Consider the following 24,149-nt stretch of genomic DNA (forward strand, 5'->3'; position numbering starts at 1 on the left):
TTGTGGAGGTTTGTATCCTAGTATAAACTACTGATTTAAAATATACATATGCAAAAATACATTGGAAAACACATTTTAAAGTAAGTGTTTGCATTCTGTTGAGAAGTGCTGACTGATTCAGATAAAGCCAACAGATTACACAACAGCTATGGTATGTTGTTGCTGCTGTAATTTCAAAGGCTTTTGACTTTCTTTATGACAAGGGGAAAAAAGAAGCATTAATAAAGATAATAGAGCACCATAAAAGTAGCTATAACATATGTCTTCATAGAAAACTACACATCAATAAGTAGAACTGTAGGCAAAGGAAAAATGAAAAAGAATAAAATGCATAGCCACCTCAAGAAACCTATTTTAACAAATCCAAATTTTGTTGCAATAAACTGTGGAAGTCACAGACAGACTGGCTGTCTTCCAAAAATAAATATTTAACTGCATTGGTGTCAAAAATTACAACTGCTTGCAAGATTTACCAGAAATGATGAAGCATGTTTCTGTTCTTATTAAAGGCCAGACCATGGCTTATTGCTAACTGGGAAGAATGCCTCAGAGGAAGAGGCATGACTTCATTCACATTTAAAAGCTTTCACATTAAGTGCTTTTATTTGCATTGTACAGGGGAAAATTCAAGTACATGTTCAAAACCTTTAGAAGCAAGTCACTCTCATGTTATAACCTGTAGAACCTCTAGTAAGCCACATCTTTTACCTGGAAAAGGGTGAAGAGCACAAGCTAGATAAAAATACGTATCTTCATGATTAAAAGGAAACACCAACAAACAAACCAACAACACATTTAGAATCTCCGTCATTTCTGCAGAATGATCTGATAAAAATAAAGATATTGATAAGGTATATATTAAAATCTCCTCAATACTTTAGTGAAAGGAGTGTTTAAAGTACAGCTTTACGAACCAACACCTATTTCACTTGCATCCACAGCCTTTTCTAAAGCCATCATTAAAAGATTGCTTAAAGGAAAAAAATAAAGCATTGGTTTTATTCTTATTATTCTAAGAATAGTGATTTATTCCAGAACAACCTCAAAGCATTATAAAATAAGGGTCCCATGCTTTCCTGGGTTTCCCTGATATTCAGAAGCAAAAGCCACCCCCTTAGATTGCTCTAAAAACATAAACAGCACTGAAGTAATATAGGTCTCCCCATAACAATGGAAATCTTTACTTGAAGACAAAATGGTATCACATGACACCAAAGACAATGAACTGTTTTGGGAGTCCCCATAACTTGTAGAGAACACATAGTCATCATGTTGTCAAATATAACGTAGTGTAGCCAAAGGTATATACACTTGGAGGAAAAAGAACAAAAACAAACCAAAAAAAAAAAAAAAAAAAAAAAGGAGAAAAACCAAAACACAGTTGAATGCATAGTATTAACACCAAGAAGCTATCGTACCCATACTAAGGAAAGCAATTATGATGAACAGAGGAGAGCTGACAAATACAGTTTTCTTAAGGAAATAAAAAGGCTGGCAACTTGTACTGCAAACCAGTAGACAGTAAGCCACAAAAAAAGTAGCAATTTATAACAGAAGTTCTGAAGAAAAAGTAGTAAGATGCTACCCTGATTCTGTTTAACTACCTAACATTCATGTTCATAAAAACAATTCCCAAGGCCTGTTTCTGCTGGCCTCGATGCAGAAAGGGTTCTTGTAGTCCTACGAAGTCAACAGCTTGGAATTATCTGTGAAAGCTTTGACCGATACACCTCCCTTTGCCTAATATGAAAATACATGATCATGAAATGCAACTGAGAACAAAACCAATGTAAATATTTTATTACATAGGAGAGTGCCTGTTCTTTTTTTTTTTTTAGCCAACTTTTTTTTGACCTTTGCATATTTTTGGTAAAATTGGTGTCTCAAATACTCCGGATATTCTTCTTCAGAAAGAGAGCATTTTGGATGAAGTTAACATGAAGTATTTTTAACTGTCACAAAAGTATGTAAAATGTCACCAAATGCTACAGTTACAGCACTTCTTCAATTAAATGTGTGATTTGCCCTAATTCAAATGATATACCTAATTAAGCCCTGACCTGTGCAAGTCAGGTTCCCCTAAACTAGCTGACCAAAACCAGGCGATGAATTAGAAAAACAAACAAGCAAAAGACCGACACCACCAAAACCCCCAAACATTTTAGGGTCCTTTTCCATTCCTAAGTGCATGTGTACAGACACACTTGTGTGACCTACTGAACTGTGAAACAGGAATTCAACAGCCAAGGAAAAATTCATTCTTCTGCAAATATTAATGGACTCCCAGTTGACTTCTTACAATATCAATCTCAACTCTGTCCAAGAAATCATTACCTATTCAGCACTTTTGAGGGCATTTTCTATATAGTAATACATGAATAAGCATACAGTTATCAAAACAAGTGCAAAACCTTCACTACGCAATATATTAAATAAATAAAAAATGCTTAATACATCCCTTTTTTCTTTTTAGAAGCACATTAAAATCCTTTAACTCGCAGCTTCTGCACTATGCTCCATAACTTGATTTCAATGGAGTGATTATATGTAAGTTTTTTGGTCTTAAAGAAATAGATCTCTAGAAATATTTGCTTGCACTTCTGTTTGAATCCTAAAACTGTATTTTTTCTTTTGATTGAAGGAAACATTTTCAAATACCCTAAAGTCTTTTGGCATGACCAAACAAACAGAATCTCTTGAAAATCCTTCTCAGTTTATACAGGGAACCAGGTCAAATACCAGTAATTTAGGCGCTTGCATTTAAATAACCCTTACAACACGACTTAATCAGAAATTGGGTTAAACTACCTCAATCAAGCACTCAGTTTGTGCTGGAACTTCAAGTGCTTTGCTGAAGCAAGTCTTAAGCACTCCAGATAGCTTGAGAAATTAAATTATAGAAGGAAAAAAACAAACAAACAAAAAAAGACAGAAAAAAATATTGTACATACACTGATGCTCACAGGAAGGGCTGTTGGGATTACTCACTCAAGCATTTGTCAACTTTATTTATGATTTAGGCACAATCATCTTCTTTGTATCATAAAAAAATATACCTCATTACGGTGATTGTTATTCACTATTTGGTCTAAGAGTTTTCTTTCTAAAGCAATTTAAGGGACATCAGTCACTGGATCATTACAGTTTCATTTGGTGAGAGAGACATCACTTAATTAACACGGAAGTGTTAGGTAAAACAGTGATTAATCTGGGTATTAAAAATCTCAGTTAAGTTTGCATTACAAAATTAAATTATAGCGAAACAAGCTAAAACAAATCAAACGCTAACAAGCCCAAGTCTCTTTTAACAATATTAATATAAGATGTCTTAACTTCATGCACTCACAAAAACTGAGTTCATTCCAAATGAAATTGTTAGTTATGTTTCTGTTATGGTTTTATATCTATGGCAACAGTAAATCATCAATTGAACTTCACTACTCAAGCATTTAGAGACAAGGGTGGGGAGGGAAGAGAGATTTTTACACTAAAAAGAACTCAAACTGAAAGTAGCCCTGAAAAACAGAAAAAAGTTTATGTGCCAACAACACAGTAAAACGCTGCCTTTGAAGACAGTGCAGTCTGCTCCCCAATTATTGTTCTGACGACCAGCAGCATTCCTTCAAGTTCATTTCGCAAACTTCTCTCTCTCTCCACTTCCACTTTTTCATATCCATTTTCCCCATTGTGTTAATCGACTGTTGTAAAGAATCTGGGGCTGCTTTAAGTCTTTGATACCAACTCTGCTTATTGCTACTTCCCATTCTGTCAGTTTTCCATATAAAGCATTTTGTTACATTCAATATAGTGCAACTTATGCACTAAAATAAAAAAAGTGGGAAAGGTGAAGATGATGTAAGAAATTTTGTAGTCATAGACTTCTATACAATACCATCATTAACTCAGACAAGTCTGATGGGCAGCTGTATAATGGCAGGGACTTCCTCTCCCCATGCAGGAAAAGTACAATGCTGCCAAAGGCTGAGGCAGCCTATTAAATGCCCAGAAATACATACCTCCAGTCAGTCAACAGCTAATAAAGAGCTGTGCAAAGGAGGCCGCTATCTAAGCTCTTCCTGAACGAAAAGGATGGCTGTAACAGGAACTTGTCAATGGGAAGCTATAAAGACCCAGTAATCTTGTCCAAGTACAGTCCTGAGACCCAACAGTTCCCCCACGTGATCTACACACCACTGGATAGGTACCATACGTACGTACAACAGTGAAACATAAAAATTCTAATATTTTAATACTTGAACCGAGGCTTTTCAGATGTGTTTTTAATACCAGAATATATGTTTACGTAGGCATAATCTAATTGAAAGGAGGCAGATATGCTGACCAAACCTAACCATACCTCAGAACAATTCCACAAGCATCTCCCTGAGAGAGAAAAGGCTATAAAAGAACCTAATTATTTGAGGTATTAACAAATAAAGTATGCTGCATCTTGGGTAAGACTAAGTACTAATATAAACTTGTATAACTAATTTTGGAAAACCATTACGATAACCTTCAAGAATCATGTACAAGCAGTGTTGCACCTAGGTGCATCTGCAAGTTTTGGATGTAAGACTGAATCCAAGACTGACAGACAGCAAGACATTTGGGCTTTGTCAAGTTCAAAAGGCACAACCTGAATACCTGTTTATCTGCTGAGTGCATTTGTGTGTGTGAGTGCACGATACAAGGCCACAAGGCCCGCATTTCCACTGCTCTGATGTGCTGCTTAGAAATTGACATCAGGCAGCCTGACTAACTGCCTGGTGGGGCTACATTTCCTTCACATACTTTAACATCCATAAGGTTTAATCATAAAACATCAGGATGGTTTATAAGTAACTTAAAGTTATTAGGAAGTGTATGATGCTGTAAATTATACCTGCCCTTGAGGACTGAACTGATTTAATTTCTCAACCACTATGACAATCACAATTCTTAAAAAACCCACCTGCATGCACATACCTAGCCTCAGCAAACAGCCAAGATTCATACTGGTCCAGTGCAGAATACCAATAAATTTTGTTGCACTGATACCTGTCAAAAGCTTAAAATGTAATCAAAGATGCATAATTACTGAAGTTGTTAAGTCTAAGTGATTATATTGAAGTGTCCATTACAATAGAACTTCTGAATAGAAAGTACGGTCTGTGAACACTTTCCCATGTTGCTACAAGGAGAGGTCTGCTTGTAGTTACAAGTTCAAATGGATGTTCATGCACATCTGCAAGAGATGTCTTAGTATTTCAAGTGTGTTTTTAAATGCCCATTAAAATGGCTACAAAATACGGTATTATTTCCTCCCACAGATTGAAAAAGCTTCTCGAACAAGAAACAGCATATCAGGCAAAAAGAGAGAAGGAAAACAACAAGAAAATAGCTAAACTGAAAGAAGAACTGACTAAACTGAAATCCTTTGCTTTAATGGTGGTGGATGAACAGCAGAGACTCACTGAGCAGTTGAATCAACAAAGTCAAAAAATTCAAGAATTAACCACTTCTGCAGAAGAAGCACACAAGAAGCTGGCTTTTGCTGAAGCAAAAGTTCAAGAAGAAGAACAAAGAGCCAGCAGGCTGGAGGCTGAACTTCAAGCCCAAAGCAGTAAGATTTCCCAAGACCAAGAAGCAATGATGGCCAAACTAACCAGTGAAGACAGTCAGAATCGTCAGCTGCGGTTAAAATTAACTGCTCTCAGCCGGCAAATTGATGAGCTGGAAGAGACCAATAAATCTTTACGAAAAGCAGAAGAAGAACTGCAAGACCTGAGGGATAAGATAAATAAGGGGGAGTGTGGGAACTCCACACTTATGACTGAAGTAGAAGAACTACGGAAACGACTGTTGGAGATGGAAGGAAAAGATGAAGAGCTCATAAAAATGGAAGATCAGTGCAGAGAACTTAATAGAAAGTTAGAAAAAGAAGCATCACAGAGCAAGAGCCTTAAAGGGGAAGTTGACAAACTTAACAAAAGAATTATGGAACTGGAGAAATTAGAAGATGCTTTCAACAAGAGTAAACAGGAATGTTACTCCCTGAAATGCAACCTAGAAAGAGAAAAAATGTTAACAAAGCAGTTGTCCCATGAGCTAGATGGCTTAAAAGCTAGAGTTGGTGAGCTTGAAGCAATTGAAAGTAAGTTAGAAAAAACTGAGTTTACACTTAAAGAAGATTTAACAAAGCTGAAGAGTCTAACAGTGATGCTTGTGGATGAAAGAAAAACTATGGGTGAAAAAATAAAGCAAACAGAAGAAAAGCTGCAAGCCGCAACTTCTCAGCTTCAGGTGGAACAAAATAAAGTGATGTCAGTTACAGAAAAACTAATTGAGGAAAGTAAAAAAGCACTGAAATCAAAATCTGATGCAGAGGAAAAAGTGTCCAGTGTTACAAAAGAAAGAGATGAACTGAAAAACAAACTGAAAGCTGAAGAGGAAAAAGGAAATGATCTTGTTTCCAAAGTGAATATTCTGAGAAAAAGACTTCAGTCACTGGAAAGTGTTGAAAAAGAGCTTCTTAAAAATAAACTCAAGGAGAGTACCAAATCCAGCACCTCCTTGCAACAGGAAAACAACAAAATCAAGGAGCTTTCTCAAGAAGTTGAGAGGCTTAAGCAGAAGCTGCAAGAAATGAAGGCCATAGAAGATGATCTTATGAAAACTGAAGATGAATTTGAATCTCTAGAACGAAGATATGTCAACGAACGGGACAGAGCCAAGCTCCTATCAGAAGAGCTGGAGGCTGTCAAAATGGAAATGGCTAGATATAAATTAACAGAAAAGGCAGAGTCCAATCAAGAGCAGCGCCTTTTTAAGAAGCTCAAAGAGGAGGAAGCTAAATCAAGTCATCTTTCCAGAGAAGTAGATGCACTGAAAGAAAAAATTCATGAATACATGGCAACAGAAGACCTAATCTGTCACCTCCGAGGTGATCACACAGTCTTACAGAAGAAACTCCTCCAGCAAGAAAACAAGAACAGGGAGTTAGCAAGAGAAATGGAAAGCCTCACTAAAGAATTGGAGAGGTACAGACGCTTCAGCAACAACTTCAGGCCCGGTCTCAATGGAAGGAGAATTTCTGACTTGCAAGTTTTTTCTAAAGAAGTCCAGACAGATCCAGCAGACAATGAACCACCTGATTACAAAACCCTCATGCCTTTAGAGAGAACAGTCATAAACGGGCAGCTGTATGAAGACAACGATAATGAGGATAAAGACAACAATGAGGAAGAACAAACAGTGTCTTTCAAAAGCAACTCATCCATTGCAAATGCCGTGAACAAAAAATTATGGATACCTTGGATGAAGTCCAAAGAGAGCCATCCTCAAAATGGAAAGATTCATACAAAACAAAACGGAAACTGTGCACAGACTGGAGACCTAGTGCTAAGCCATACACCTGGCCAGCCTCTTCACATAAAAGTAACTCCAGACCATGGACAGAACACAGCAACACTTGAAATAACTAGTCCTACTACTGAAAGTCCTCACTCCTACACAAGCACAGCAGTTATACCCAACTGTGGCACTCCAAAGCAAAGAATAACCATTATCCAAAACACTTCATTAACACCTGTAAAATCAAAAGCAGCAGAAGGTTACATGAGCCCAGAGCAAGTAATTTCTCCTATTACTATGGCTACTTTTGCAAGATCTCAAACTCCTGAATCATGTGGTTCTTTAACTCCTGAAAGAACAATGTCTCCTTTGGCTTTACCAGGTTCAAGTTCTCAGGAACAAATACTCTCCTCAGAGCCTTTGGAAATGGGAGCCAAGCACACCATTTTTAGAGTATCCCCAGACAGGCAGTCGTCATGGCAGTTTCAGAGATCTAACAGTACGGGATCAAGTGTAATAACTACTGAGGATAACAAAATCCACATCCATTTAGGAAGTCCTTACGTCCAAGCTCTCACCAATTCCAAGCCTATCAGCCCTTGTAATCCAGTGCAAGACAACAGAACTCCAGCACTAGCTAATGGCCTACCCAATAAGTCCACCAATAAAATCACCAGCAGTATTACAATCACACCAACAGCCACTCCTCTCCCACGGCAATCACAAATTACAGTAAGTAATGTCTATAACTGACCCCCATCCATGCTGACACCCTTACCAGCAACCCATCCTGTTTTTCATCCCAGCAAGAATTATTTGGAACAGCCTCTTTACTTTGGGAGAGATCTGTGCATGAACTATACAACAGTATATGGAACTAACGTTAAGGTTTGCCTGCTTAGTGTTATCAAGTGTGCACTTACTGTGTATCTTCTCATTGAATTACAGTTATGTAAAATATTTAGTCTTGCACTTGTATAAATGCATCTTTATGTATTTCCATTTTCAAAATAACTCACATTACTTTTAACTGCAACTTACCTTGGTAAAGTATTTTAACATTACAAAAACAGTAAATAATTGGTTATTTTTATCGTTGCTTGCAGAACATTTTTGTTCGTTATGTGTGATTTGGTTTTGTTTTGGTTTTTTTTTTTTGCATGTATGGTAGAATTTTAATTAAGCCATAATATTGCCTGCTAACTCCAGATAGGACTTGATTCATTATCTTCCCTGTTACTTCCCAACTCCTTCTAGCCCTCTCATTTCAGATAATTATCAGTACATCACACACAAGCTCTCAAAATACTAAGTATTGTATCTTATTACAAATTTATGATGTGTACATGATATGTTTCAGAGCACAACCCCACTTCTTCCCCCCATCTTTTTTTATACTGTTTGGTTAAAACTCTTTTTAAACTTTCTCATAAACCCTTCTTGCAAGTGAGCTGAATTCAGAAGCTTATATCACAAAATTATTCTTCCCAAACAAGGTGGGTTTTTTTCCAATACAATAGAAAAACTGCTATCATTTAGGTATGCTGTAAAACAATAAACAGCAACACTTACATTCCTAAATGATAACTCAGAAGAATGTATTCACACATAATACTCAAATCTCATTTAAGCTCCCAGCCATCAGTTTAACACAATATAATCACACAGGTACACTGAAGAAGAAACGAGATTAGTAAACTATAGCATACTTTCATGTTTTTCATATAACAGGCAGAGAAAGTTTGATAGAAGTGCTAAGAAGTAGTACTAGACCAAGTCTTCAAACATGCAGGCTTCTAGAACTAGGGTGAATAGGAGTACCATACAGAATGGACATAACAGGTTAAGATATTTTAATGATGGAGTATTAGTGCCTAAGAAAAAGGACAGAAATGTAAGCAATTCTGCCCTTTACCCATGTGCCACACAGTCAATCCTGGCCTTCCAGAAAATACTGCTAATAGTGAACCAACTTCACACCAAATGTGGATCAGCCCAGAAGACCTGGAACACACTTCAAATGTCTTTCTCAAAAGCTGTAAACCACAAATGTAAATTGGAAAGGTTGCTTCTTATTCTAAAAAGTTAAATGCCTATGTATCTTATGCTGGGAGGGTGGGAGAGGAAGTATCTTTTATAACTATTCAACCCCCTTATCAACAAGGAAGTTTGCAAGTAAGCATAAAGTCCCTACTCACTGAACCTTTATCATTATTCTGCTTATGTTATCTAGAGAAAAAAAAACTAATTTCTGCAGTATAACTTAGCAACTGATTCATCAAAGGACTTTGGCACATGCTTTCACATAACAAGGGGACTTTATAAGTCTTTTTGATGGACAGGAATCTAAATTATTATAACTGTACGTAGTAACTGATTTTAGAAGGAATGGTTTCTATTGAAAAGCAAAGCCCTCTACCCATACACACTTCAGTAAAATTAACAAGGGTGGGGTGGGAAATGTGTATGTGGTAGAAATGGACGTAAGAAATATATTACAGTTAAGCAGTAATAATTTTAAAAAAGACAAAATGTGGACCTGCACAAGCCTAGCTTAATGTCACGCATAACCTGGTACAGCATCTCCTGAAGTTACTAGTCTTCCTAAGAGGTCTTTCCTATTTGTTTTGTCCTGCTTTACCTCCAATGAAATGACTGCAAAACTGAGATCTAAGATCTGGGTGAGAAGTACATAGTGTTATCGTGCAATGCAAAGTTTGGCTCCCATCAACTTCAGCAAAAGTTATTGATCAAGACAGCTGCCGGCACTCAAGCAGGTCAAGATTACAATCATTTTAAAGTGTGTTAATTATAAAAACAAATTACGCAACTACACTGAAGTTACACATTCTTAACCGCAGGACTCCTTCAAAATAAAAAAGTAGTCCATTCAAAACATATTCCCTGCACTCCTAGAATATGGGATACTGCATATCCTGTCAATCCATACCCAAGGTCTCTGCAGGGACTCATTACAATCATGGTACTGAATAAATGTGTCTGAAGTATTCAATTGCCAGTGTACTAACAGACATCCGATCCTCCAAAAATTAAAGGATTAAGAGTTGTCCTCCAGGAGCACTAATATTTTTTCAGTTGGACTTAAAAATCCTGTAGGAAAAAAAAAACAAAATCACTTCATTTCATACCTGTGGTCCAAAATACACAGAAGTGTGTTGATCATTAACCACCTGGCCATCTATTACAAGTTCTTATAAAAGAAAATCACAAATCAGGACACTTAGTCCTTTGGACAGTTACCAAGCTATCATGAATAAGGAGGACATTCAGAGTTCAAAGCTAAGTTTTGAATACAAAACCTAGGTAAGAGTTCACACCACTCGGAAGTTTAATTATTAAACAGGACAGTACTTCTGTTGCTGTCTTAATCCTTATATTCATGATGGTTTACCAGTAACTGACAAAAGACAAAGGAAGCAGCCACTTATGACCATTAACTCCTAAGGATGAAGCATCACCACTGCTTGTAAATGAACTTGCTGTTCCCTAAAAACCTCACCTTGATTAAGGGATGCTTACATTCCCCTGCTTATGAAACAATCTGTGTGCAAATCTTAACTGACTTAGCAGTGCAATTTTTGTCATTCATTTCAACAGATTAAAAATCAAATAATTACTTGGCCTGAAAATAAGGTCTGCAGAACAAAACACGCTCATCCTATTCCAATCCCAAGATCTATTTCAAAGCACACAGCAGAGCAAACAAACACCTGGATCTATTTGTTGAGAGCTGAAACTTACTTAACTGCTAGAACAGAAAAGTTAGCTGTAATTTTATAATAAAATAACAAATAGGAAGCATAGCTTAAGGACTCAAATTATCAATTTACAAATTAACCTGAAGTGTTCAGATCATTGCTCCATATTTCAGATTATTTCCATTTTGCTAACTGGAAATATTCACCTACTTCCTTGGCAGACAAAGAGCAAACAGCAGAGCAAAAGAAAATTAAATTAATTGTCTGCAAATTGATTTAAACACTCTGAAGAAAAACATCAAGCATAATCATATAAGAATTCAATCAAGTAAGGCAGCTTTTTTAGGAATTTCAAGCATTCCATAAATGGTAAGTATTGCTGTTAATTTGGAGGCTGAGACACTTGTTTTCAGCATTTGCCCAAAAGCCAAAAATCTGACAAATATGTAATGATTCAATTAAATGTTAAAGGGAAATATGGTCACAAAGCAAACAGCATATATCAGAGGGATTAAACTGTGAAAGAGAGCATAAAAGCAGTTTTCAGCAGATCATAACATCAACTCTCTTCTTTTCCAAAACTCTTAGCAAGTGTCTCCTCTGAAGCCTAAAAATCTGCCTTCTTCCCTGGATGTTAAGTCCCGAAGATAAGAAAGGGAGAATTAAATGATAAAAAAAAATGGCAGCAGCTATCAACTTCCCTTCACCTTTCCAGTTTTACTTGAGTGAGCGTGCAAGGGCAGCACAAACAGTTCAGTGCTCAGCATTTTTAAGTCATTGTTTTACTGTAATTACATATTTCAGAAGAAATATTTGTAATTTTTGTCCTTATAGGGAGGACAGATGAGGAGAGGGCACGAAAAGGAGGAAAAGAGAAGATAATAAGCAATAGTGATATTCTGAGAGCAAAGAGCCCATTCGTCAACTCAGAGGTAGCATTTCAAGTTATTTAAAAACCTCCCTCAAGTAGCTAATTAAGAAATAGAATGACAAAATTACAGAAGCAGCCAGCTAAGCTTTGTGATCCAAAGCACAGCAGATAATAGGGTGTCTGGGGACAGAATGTAAAGCTGTAATATGAAAAAAGATCTGTATGTAAACATCTCATGCAAGGCTTAAGAAGGCATATTCCTCACACTGGAAAAGAAAATAATCAGAAACAGAGTTGTACAGCACTACTTTTTGATTAAAATTGAATGGATGCTGCAGGGTTAGGTGATGGAAATGGAGTAGGCATCTGCAGGATGACTTTGTCCCTAGGAAACAGATATTGAGACAGGCAAAACAAAAACTGACAACTGCCTAATCTCCAGGCTTAAGCAAAGACTACCAAAACATTATGTTACCAAGAAACAGAAGAGAAAAAGATCTTATGGTTCAAGTACAGTACAAGTGGGTGTATAAAGACATTTTAAAATTAACACCAAGTACTGTAAGTGGGAAATTGCTTAGGGGAAAGAAAGAAAAAAAAAAAAAAGACCTTGAAAATTTAAGAAGCATGAAGTGTTTTCACAAACCTCCAGTAAGTGGCCCCAACATGCAGCTGAATTCTTCCTGCTACCGTATCACCCAGTGACCCACCATACTGTGGGCACCCAGAAAGCCTCAAATATCAGAGCTACCAACTAAACATGATTGTCCTCTGACCAGCGGACAAGATACTCTTGGGAAACAGATTTTGAGGACAAGAGGAAAGACCTGTTTTAATCAGTGACTCTCCACTAGCCAAGCAGTGGCCTGACATCAGACATCACAGGGTCTTCATATAGAAATGGGCAAAAGGAGGTCCCTCCCCTTCCTTACCCCTACCACATCTCATAGTCCAAAATGCTGCCATTTTGGTTATGCTGTCATCATCACCACTGAAGAAGGCAACACTGTGAACCAGGTCAAGAAACTAACCTTTTTTTTAAAAAAAACAAAACAAAACAAAAACAAAAAAACAACACAACACAGGAGAACATCAAACACAAACCGCCACACTCCACAAATCTCTATTAAAAGAGAAAAAACAAATAAGCAAAACCACAAAACCATGATCTATTTCATGGTAAAGTTCTATAAAAGAGCTACCAGCATAACTGATGGGGCAAGCAAAAAGAATGAGCACTTCATGCTGGAATCACTGCTAAAGCCCTGGTCCCATCACCTTAGATGCTATCACTACTGCCTAAAGATTTACAACCTAGCATGCAAATACATCACAAAGCACTCCAAATACACAACAAGCATTCATCTGTCCCATTAATTCCCTCCTGGGGTAGTAAAAGAACTCACTTTTTTAGGACAGAAGTTAATTGACTTGTGCAGAATCACAGTAAGGCAGCTTCAATTGTGACTAGAATCTGGAATTTCTTATTCTTCATTGTTTCATACTCAAAGCCATTATCCTTTTAGATACACCAATCTGGGCTGGACAAAAGGTAGAGGCGTTTTTTTAAATATAGTTTATATAAAGACTCTGATTAACACACCTTAAATGTGGCCTTCATAGAGGAAAACAGCCTGTTCCCACTCAGAAGAAAAGCCATGATGGTAAAAGCAGAAGGTTCTTTTTCCTTCTCCATAGAACAGATTTGGGCCCAATCTGGTTACCCCTGTAAGCTTCTTCAACATATATTATTAACTAATATGAGAAAAATATATTCAAACCTTTTGAAAATATTAATACTTAAGTTATTTTTGTGTTAAAAGGTGTCTGCATGTATGAGTGAAGTTCCAAACATTGTTAAAACCTGCATACTTAGTTACCCGAACACATAACATCCCTATCTGCCCACAATCTGATTCTGCTGCCAAGAATCTCACTCAACAAATGGCAGCACAGCTTTAAACCAAGTGAATTAATGATCTCACACAGATTTGTAAAATAATGTATTATATAAAAACACTAACAGTTAAGCATCAGCAGAAGTATTTACGTGCCAGCACTATCCTCTCCTGGACAGAGTTAATATTGCAGTGTGTTTAGTATTTAAAAAGGCCATACTACTGTTCCTGGGGACTCCAGCTGCTCAACAAGGTGCCTGAGGTCCTTCTTTGCTCCTAGCAGCAAGCAAATCAGCCAATTGCATGGTCGTGTTGATCACCCACTTGTCCTAGCAGAGTTGACCCACAGCATAACCTTACCTTTCCCTGCATCTTGTCACTCACGTATTAAAAATCAGTTTCTAAACTATCTTCTGTTTAAAAGATTATCACATTTCCCAGTGAAGACACGTCCCAAGAAAAGCAAGGCACATAAGAGAATTTTAGTTCTCCACCACCAGAAAGTAGATTTAAACTTAGTGTTCATGAAATAAGACCATGGTGACACATTTGGGTACCTGAGTGCAAACCATGTCACATATATGGAAATTATTTCTAATCTTACATTTTTCTGTTAAATAGGTCATATTATTGAAAGCTACAGTCCTGTAATAGGCCAAGTATCAGCAGATGAGTACAAATCACAGAAAATGAAGCTTAGAAGGGTCCTCAGGACATTTTCTAGGCTATTCCCTTGCTACAACTTCACTTAAACCCTTCCAAACAAATACCCAGTTCATCCTGTTCTAAAAAACTTCTGCAATGATGATTTCACAGTTACTCCAGGAATCTATAACAGGGCTGAAATATCCTTGCTGTTAAGAATCTTGCTATTTTCTAAACTAAATTTACTTTGCTGAAATTGTAATCCAGTATTCGCTTTCCTATCCCGCCACTGGACTTAAAAAACAACTTTCTCTGCACAAACTTTCATGTTTTAGAAGACAATTATCGTATCTTTCATCAGTTCTGTTTTCTCCAGCTTAAACAAACCCTATTGCTTTCCCACTTAACAACTCAAATACTACAACTGTACAGATTACTAAGCATTTTCCCTCTACAGAGCTGTTTATATTGGTGTGACAATGTAGTGTCCCAAGCCAGACAATACTCTGGCTAAGATCTTACCAATGTTAGTAAGTACAAGGATTATTTATACCACTCCTGCTTACCCATCTCCATATAGTCATGCACACAGGCAGGCTGCATAAAAGGAAATACAGAGCAACTTAAGAGTTTTCCCTCTGGATTCCTAGAGGACAGATGCCAAGACCTAGTGAAAAAAAATGAAATATCTGAATGCCCTGTGCAGTTGAGGAGGCCTAACCTGAAATTTCAGCCAAAGCTGTTTGGTTTGGAGATCAAAGGGAACACTCAGGTTTATTGCTTAATCTCAACTCATTCCCACCTGCAGACCTGGTTTACATTCTGACTGCAGACAATCATCCAGGTACAAACTTAAATGTACAAGAGGCAGACTTGTACACATACAGATACATGGACTTCTGTATGAAGGATCTTCAGCACCATCCCCTGGCCACTTTCACTAAAATTGAAAATTATACTCTGTTGCTCACATGCCTTAAACTAAAAACATAAACAGTGAAAAAGAACCTTATCTGAAGTTATTTCTCCTAGATCAACTTCTACAACGACTGTAGGAGGTAAATAAGAAAACTTACAGCAGAAGCACTACATGTTCCTCCTTATTAAATGAATACAGTACAAACAGGAAGCAAAACAGATCAGATTTAGAGATATTTTCTTAAAAAAAAAGAAATTAGGGCCAAAGGCAGGAGAACTACTCAAACAGCACAGAAACAGACATTTTTCTCCCCACGAACTCCCCACACACACACTTGCCTTAGCCCACTCCCCAGAAAGCAAGCACTGTATTGGGTAAAATACCGGATGGCCCATGTGACTGACAGATAAGCCACCTCTGTGCCCATGGGGAAAATAACCAAAGTTTATATGGAATATATGTATCTCAATATTTCAGAGCATGCTTTCACAGTTGATTTCCTCAAATTAAGAAGGACCATTTCCAGTGTCATGTGTGAAAATTCAGCATTTGTCACCTGTGGAGTGTTCGTCCCTGTCCCTGAAGTACCTGCTGTCATTCACTATGAAACAACACAGCCACTGCAAGAGTTCTCATTCCTTCTCCTGCCAATTCTGGTTACAGGTGATTGACATCTACTTCAGAAGTTAATTTAAAACTGAGGAAGTTAAATGATCCTTATGAAACTGCACCTTTCTTGATTCTTAGGTCATTGTTTGCCTTGAAAATGAGCTTTAACTGCTTATTTCTACAAATGTAAGCACTCGTGACAAAAACTTAGGTATTTTTCCAAATCTAACACCTTAAGCTAATCAATGCTATTGTACTTCCAGACAAACATACCACAATCTTCTAATTCCAAAAATGTGGCTAGTCTAATGTCTTCAGGGTTGGTTGTCTTTACTGTTGCAGTAATTCTTTGCCAATACTTGTTTAACTGTGTTTAGACATACTAAGTAAAGGAAAACTGCATGACTACTCAGGTAGCTCCCAGGTAACATTTTGCTTCCAGCACTGCTAGAGCACCCTGCTGGGAACATAAAAGGGCTCTCCAGAACATGAAAGGCAGCTCAGCTTGGTTTTTGAAGGTTAAACATGTTTTATTTCCTCTTCTTCACTTGGAAAGGTAACAGATATAAAAAATGGCCTACAGATGGGAACTCAAGGAACCATAACTAAATAGTAGTGATGAACACAGAGCCAGCAAATTCAGAACACAAGTGAGCATCAGAAAAAGAATGGGAGACTGAAAACCATTCACCTTGAAGGAACAAACAGAAAGGATGTATACATTTGAAGATATTCTGTGAACACAGATTTCCCAGACATAGATGAAAGTTAAAAATTAAATTGAAAAAGCCCACCAAAATATATATATAGGCGTTTCTTCAGTCATTCAGATCTCCCCAAAAAACCAAGATGGACATCCCAATACACATACATGCTACAGCCGATGTATCTACTTACATGCTTCTAGATTAAGTAGTAGGGGAGGAACTAGAAGAATAGCACAGGAATTCTCAGTACACATACAACTAGCCTAGTGCAGAAATTTCTATACAGTTACTTCCAGGTGCTTTCCAGACAATTCCCAAGTAATGCCATTCCCTCTTTACTGATACATCTTACAGCAGTTTAAGCATTGATGTAGTCAACTGACCCAAAATGTTCTTTTTACAACTCATGTGCAAGATTCATAGTTTTTCAAGTTCAAAAACAAAGTTTAGTCCATTTAGCCACAAATGTAATTAAATTAAAAAATTTAATTAGTGTCAATAACTGTTTTCCTTAAAGTTATTCCGCCTTTCCTCTCTGAAATGTTTATCAGGAATGATGAAAAATAAACCAATTGTTAAGTGTTGAATGAGGAGGAAGACAACTAGATGGACAGTTTGTTAAATCCCTGCCTACAACAGAAATTACAGCTATACAACTATATTGGTGTGATCACTGAAGTGCAAGTTTAGTTGTCCTCGCATAGAAACTTAACACTGGTATTGCTTATCTGCATGGGAAAAGAGCCCTGTAATACAACTGTTATCCTAAAGTTTGGGCCTACACCAGAAGCTGCACCAGTTCAGTTACTGTGGCTATAAGCAAATGTAACAAAGAAGAGAGCAATATAAACACTGTAATCAGACCAAACCTTGACAAAGTCATCAGCTGTAACTCAACTCTCAGCACTAAGGGATAATAGTTCAAATATATTCAATGCTGTCATTCAGAACTGCAAAACAGAACAGCATTTTGAATCACAAAAAATATTTTGCTTGACATGAAATCTGAAGGGTCCGAAGGCCATATTGTAAATGGTGGTTTTAACGCGCTAGAAGCTGAAGCGTATTATAGGCCAGAGCACAGGAGTATTTTCACACCTAACTTCCCACTTAGTAAGACCTTAGAGCCTGAATACCAGTTAGATGCACACCATCTGTAAAAATCTGGGCCTACAAATATGTTCTTGAAGTCTAACACTGCTGCTCGATCAACTGTGACAGAATCCTCCAAACATTTTGTACCTTATGGAATTTCTGAACTGGAACACTTCCCAAAAACAACAAAACAGAAACTACAAGCCAAAACAACCCACAACTCTTTCTCAGAGATACAATCACACTTTACTGTGCAAGACTTTAAATACTTACATCAGTCTGTAGCACTGCTAGGAGTAGCCCACCCAAACATTTTATTCTCAACACTGTGCCTCATCTATCAGGCCATGCCACATAGTCAGAAGGCAAACTGTTCCAACTCAGTACTCAAAGAAAGCCATACAGCAGGAACACAATTATCCCCTCCAACATCAACCCCTTCTTAATACAGTGCCTTTGATAATTAAAGCAAAACACTTTCTGGTTTGGAGGGATGTGGTGTTCTGGTTTTCCCCTTGCATACTAACAAATGAGTGATAAATTTAAGACTAACATGAAAATGCATGTTGGCTTTTCTATTTAGCAATTAATGACAAGTGTCAGTCCAGTTTTAGTGAAAATACCGGGATGTAGCTCAAAAAGGAAAACTTTGCTGCCACCTAAAGGTAAAATCTTCAAGAAATATGTGTCAAAGAAAACGGCATCTCATTTTTCCTTACCCGATTTCAAAGCCCTGATTTTGAAAATCAAAATATGAAACTAATTATACACATGCAGACCCAGGAAGGATCTATGTATCTCATCTTTGGCAGTAACCAGCAGTAAATGCTTCTGGAAAAAAAAAAAAAAAAGAGGGCTGACAGGAAACCCCTCTATTACATGCTCTGGATTTCAATCCATTCAGATTCTTTAATATTCACCAATCAAATAGATAAATACAAAGCTACACTCTCATTACTATGGAAAGGAAGTTCAGACAAACAGTTCTAAGAGCAATGTGTTTAGTTTTACAAAGTGGAAGAGACACTGATGAGCTACATACACAATTAATCTCACTAATGCCTTACTTACTTTCTTGGTTTATTTCAAGATTACTGATGCATTCCGTCGTTCAGCTCCAACTCGGATCCCCAAACCAAAGCCTACAAGCACAACCAAAGTACCTGTCAAAACTCCTGTTGGACACCTCAGCAAACCACTCCAAGACAGCAGCTCTGGAAAGCTACGCATTGTAAGGACTGTGACTAAAACCTGCCTTCAAAGCGGAGGGAGAAGGTAAATAATTTCCTATGATCTATTAAAATGACATTAAATGACATTAAAATGGATTTAAGCAATCTGAATCTCAGCAGTAGTTGTTTCCATCAGGGAAAAGTCTGAAACCATCCACGTGAACAGCACATCAATGGTCACCAATCACAGGTCAAGAGACAGACAAATCCTTAGGAGCCAAAGGTTCTGCAGGGACCAAGCTCTGCTCCAGTTTTTCTGGTGTAATTCCAGAATGTGGTCCTCATAATAGAGAAGCACATGAGATACAAATAAGTTTCTACAATAAATTCAGTTTTGACATGTTCCATGAACAAGAATGCTAATGCTGTCTCAATAGATGCATAAAAACATATGATCAGTCAAATGAAGAAGGGTTGAAGGAGGTGCCATTTTGTTTTCAAAGTTGATCCAGTCAAGAAGTGTTTCAGTATGGGTATCTTATGTTCCGTAGTAAGGACAGAATGAAGAGAGGTATGGGGAAATCTGCTCTTTTATAATGCATAGAACTTTAAGAAATGCAGAGTTCCTTGTTGTGCCAAGCACCACTTTCAAAGCATGATCTGCAGCTGACCAATGCTCTCCTTAATGAGTTAACTAATGTGATTAACCCACTCCTATTTGTGCAGATATTAACTTTGAAAAATAGACACAAGAATTGTCATGGATATTGTCTGATTCAGTTGCATAAACTTTCACCATTTTATTTGGACTACTGTATTTATATTTGAGTTCACTTAAATACTACTTTGGAAATGATCAAAATTTGTGTCAAGCTTAACAGTAAGTTGTGACTTACACAGAAGTGCAATTTTGTTCTTGCATTCCTCCACAATTTTGCCCTTCAAGTGCTCACATTCAAGCAAAATAGGTAATAACCACATGCATAAATCTTCATGATTTGTACAAGTAGTTCAGGAGTTCTAGTTCATCCATGAGAGAATTTGCCTTTTGCTATTCTTAAAGCATAACTTCCTTAAAAGACTTAAAATTCACTCAAAGTTTCCTTTCAGCCATTGAACAAAACCAATCAAAACATCAGAAGAGACTCCAGGTTTGTTGTTTACAACTTTCTGAAAAATTGCAGTTGTTACTCTGACAAGAAAATTTCATGCTGTTTCACTTTAGAAAGCTAAAACTAACAAGGTACTGTTACTGCAAGGAACCCCCCTCAGGAAACCTGTAATACCAACTAACATGAGTTACTGTTTTGGAATATAAAAATCAATTTATTTCCCTGGTATTAATGTCTCCCTCGTTCTTCTTCCCCTAACAGAGTCCATTCCAACAGTCTAAATGGCTCAACTGATAATTTGTGGGAGAACTCCTTTCACATAGGTCTTTCTTTAAGAACTGTCAAATCGTAATTCCTAAATAAAGCAAAAGCTTGTGGTGATCACAGTGCCATAGCCAGAATTGCGATCCTTTTGCTGAAGAAAGGAGAGATTTTGGTACATTCAGTTACCCGATTTTTCCCTTTCATTTCACAGCTAAAAGTTCAATTTAACCACTGAGACAGTACAACACATTAGCACTGCTGCGTGACTATTTTTGCAAATCATGACAGAAAACCAGGCCTCCCTCAACAACTCCACAAGAAAGTCTCCAGGCGTACTGAAATAAAGGAAAAGTTAAAAAAGATCAGTCTACTGAAAAAGTATTTCAGTTTGTGTCCTTTGACACAAGACACACTTGTGTCAAAATGCATAAATTAAAAGAATGACTCTTCCATATTAAAAATCAAGTCTTCAGGTTTTATTCACTAAATCTGCAGGTAACTATAAAGTTCCAAGGCTCCATGTCATGTATGCTCAGATCCAAATAAAATTCTGTAACTTGCAGAATGAGGGTATGAAAATGCGAAGAAACACAAATTTAAAACAGCAGCTGTTGACTTGGCATGCTTATCAGAGAGATCTTCAGTAGAAGAACAAGTTTCATCAGAAGGGATAGCAACTCAGGGATAAGCCAAAGAAAAAAAAGATACAAACCTCTCCATACATAGGTCTGCCAACAGATCTCAGCTTTGATCAAGCAACAAACTCCCACTGAACATGCTACAGTAAACAGCCTGACTCCCAATAGTTGCAAATCACATATTACAAATTTATGCTAACTGGCATTCTTTATTGCCAGTCTACAGAAAGAAAAGAAAACCTCTGGCAAAAGGAATTAATTCTCACAATAGCATCCCTTGCTTTAGAGCCCACAAAGGACTCCACAAGGACTGTCAGATCATCCACCATAGTACCATATTATACTTCTCACCTATTTGTACTGCTGACATAGAAGAGTTTCCCTGTCTTTTGCTCCTGTCTTGAGATGACATAACTAATTTCTACTTATGAACGACATGGCCCACATAGGCTTTTACTTAAGAATCTAAACAAACTGACAAATGAGGATACTACACTCTTACGGGATTAAGGAAGACACAGAAAGCATGGAGAATGAAAGAAAAGGAGTGGTAACATAAAAGGAGGAAACTGGAAGAAGTTCTGAAAAATGGAAGTCCATCCCTCTCCCTCAAACTGCTCGGGAGATATGGCATGCTGGCTACAGGCAAGATACAGACATTTACAATGCTGTGAGAAGTGCTCTTTCTGTTCATGGAGAGAAGAGAAAAAAGTTGGTGTCTTTCACCAACACTAAACAATCTCCTTAGTATTTCTTAGCCTCTCCCTTAAAGTTCTCAATGCAAAATAAAAATCATATTTAAGACTGGACACAGTTGTGGCATGAACTGGAAAAACAGAGGGGAGGAAGCCCTGCAGTCAAATGACTTTGGACATGTTTAATGCTAAACAACACTGATAAGTAGACAATAATTCCTAACCACTCTCTCCACAGATCTCCTTTCAAAGTTAAAGGTTTGCTGATGAAGTTATTAGGCAAGATTCTTTAGTTTGTGTCAGGTGACAAGGTAAATAGAAGGCTAATCCCTTCAGGGGTTTTTTGGGTTGGGGTTTTTTTACATCTATAAACCACCTGCAGCAGGGTAAACATTCATGTCTCAAAGTGAGAGTAACTACCTTTAATCTTTAATATGTATTCTAAAATAATGACTGGCCAAAAGCAAATTAAGAATTACTTATATATATACATAAGGATATATATTTTGTGTTTTCATACCCTTTAACCAAGCAACATCTTTCATGCACTGTTAGCCTCTTCTAACTACAAGCTGGTAAAATAAAAGACACTTTTGAGGGCCGAGTTATTAAGAAGAATATTCCATTGTTCAGGACTTATTCTAGAGCTAGTCTTAAAGGACTTGGCAAAAGATCAGTACCTAAAAAGTACATTTTGAATCCTGCTTTGTACTTAAGAGTTGTGGCAGAGATGCTCTTTTAAGATAGGTCAGCAGCAGCTGAATAGTAAACTTTTTTTTTTCAAATGAAACTTGATGTTTCACAGAAATAAACTTGATCAAGTCTGTCAGAAGTGCTCACTAATGGGCAATTATTTTCTTGTATTGCTGCTTATATTGTACATTGTAAACCTTGATTTCCTATGTCATGCAAACTTATTTTAAAGCATTTTATAGTATCCATAAGATGTGGTACAAATTATCCTTTGATTTTACATCTGTGGTACGTGAAAAATAGCTACAAAAATAAAAGTAACAGATGTTCTTCTTACTTTACTCCCGGCTTGCGTCAACTTAATACAAGAACAGTCTCCACATAAAGAACCTGCCAACAAGTTTACAAAGGTGGGATATGTAGATCAGAGTAAATGACCTGCACAACACTCATCTGTAATCATTACTTGCAACACATTCACATAATGTTCTTGGAGTAAAGTGTACATAGCACTTTTAGCACAGGGCTGGATTAGACATCTCCAGAAGTTACTTCCCACCTGAATTATTTCAACAGCTCAACAATGCTATTAGAAACATCCCAAAGAGTTTTACATAACTGGAAGAGTTGTGATTCGCAGTCTCATCTCAAAATCTTCTGGTTTATCCACCATGTCAAAAGTTTATCATCCAAGTCACACTTTGTAACCCGTTTCCAAAGGAAAGCTGCCAACATTATAAAAATCAGCTGACACTGGTCACCCAGCTTGAAACCTCTGGTTGGCAGAATGTGCAGGCTTTTAAGGTATTTAGGAGTCCTGACATTATATTAAAAAACAAACAAACAAACAAAAAAAACCAAACCTCTAAAACAACATTAACAATCAATAAATCAATAAAGCGCTATAAAGCCTTACAAGTAATTTCAGTTGCCTTGCTCTACCACACTAAATTCCATTACCTAGATTTCCACAGTAAATCTCAACATGCAGCCACAGGCTGTAAAGCACTTTAAGACACACTGAAAAAATCCAAGTATAGGAGTCAAATAGTATAACCATTAGGCAAAGAGACGAATCAGCCACAGTACCACACTCCAAAGAGCAATGGCTGGAGAAAGGCTATATAACTCCTGCCCGTTGGCAGCAAGACATGGCAAAGGTGATGTTAAACACCCCAGTGAGCACATGCGTGATGCTTTTCAAGTACCACAGGTATTTCTTCCCTCCGAAGGCCTTTCGGACCTGCAAGAAACGTCTGTAACAGCAATCTATACACAGTATACAACAACTTCTCATCAAAGAAACTTGGTTTGGAAGAAAACACAGTTTAGAAGATAAACGAATGCACGGGACAGCTGAGCTCTGCACTCAGCGCAGGCGGGTTTCTTCCTTCCACCCTGCATCCCCCGCCTTTTAAAATTCACTTAGATGTATTTTTGTTGAGTGAGCTCCTGTCACTTAAGTACTTTTATTTTCGTTTGCCGCTTCATCCTGTAAGTATTCCGAGTCTGAGGATCAGTGATTAGACATCCCCTGGACGGGGAGATTTTGTCCACGAGCAAAACAGCCGTGGAAAAAAAGCAGGCACAGGAAAAAAAAAAGCGAGTGAGAGAAGAAAACCAAGAGAAGTAAATTAAAAGCGGAGAAGGGAAAGGCGGAGGACTGGAGGGAAGGGGAAATGGGAAGGAAGGAGGAGGGATGAAAAATAAAACCACCCCATAAAACCAAACAACGAAATGGAAGGAGGAGGGCCAGGTAGGAGGGGGCTGGCCCTGAGGA

General features: G+C 37.4%; 1 protein-coding gene across 1 annotated transcript; it reads left to right on the top strand.

Moving 5' to 3' along the window:
* Positions 1–5,313: 5,313 nt before the first annotated feature.
* On the top strand, positions 5,314–20,431 carry FILIP1L (filamin A interacting protein 1-like). The gene is made up of 3 exons (XM_010023402.1): positions 5,314–8,064; positions 18,886–19,070; positions 20,341–20,431. The coding sequence occupies exons 1-3, from the start codon at positions 5,425–5,427 to the stop codon at positions 20,429–20,431; spliced, it is 2,916 nt and encodes a 971-aa protein (XP_010021704.1). The 5' UTR covers positions 5,314–5,424.
* The last annotated feature ends 3,718 nt before the right edge of the window (positions 20,432–24,149 follow it).

Source organism: Nestor notabilis, unplaced genomic scaffold (assembly GCF_000696875.1).
Source record: "Nestor notabilis isolate BGI_N333 unplaced genomic scaffold, ASM69687v1 scaffold31791, whole genome shotgun sequence".
Lineage (NCBI taxonomy): Eukaryota > Metazoa > Chordata > Aves > Psittaciformes > Psittacidae > Nestor > Nestor notabilis.

Coding starts and splice junctions, on each gene's coding strand:
- FILIP1L (XM_010023402.1), top strand. CDS start 5,425: ATGGTGGTGGATGAACAGCAGAGACTCACTGAGCAGTTGAATCAACAA. Junction 8,065..18,885: donor CACGGCAATCACAAATTACA/GTAAGTAATGTC, acceptor GTTTATTTCAAG/ATTACTGATGCATTCCGTCG. Junction 19,071..20,340: donor CTTCAAAGCGGAGGGAGAAG/GTAAATAATTTC, acceptor TTCCCCTAACAG/AGTCCATTCCAACAGTCTAA.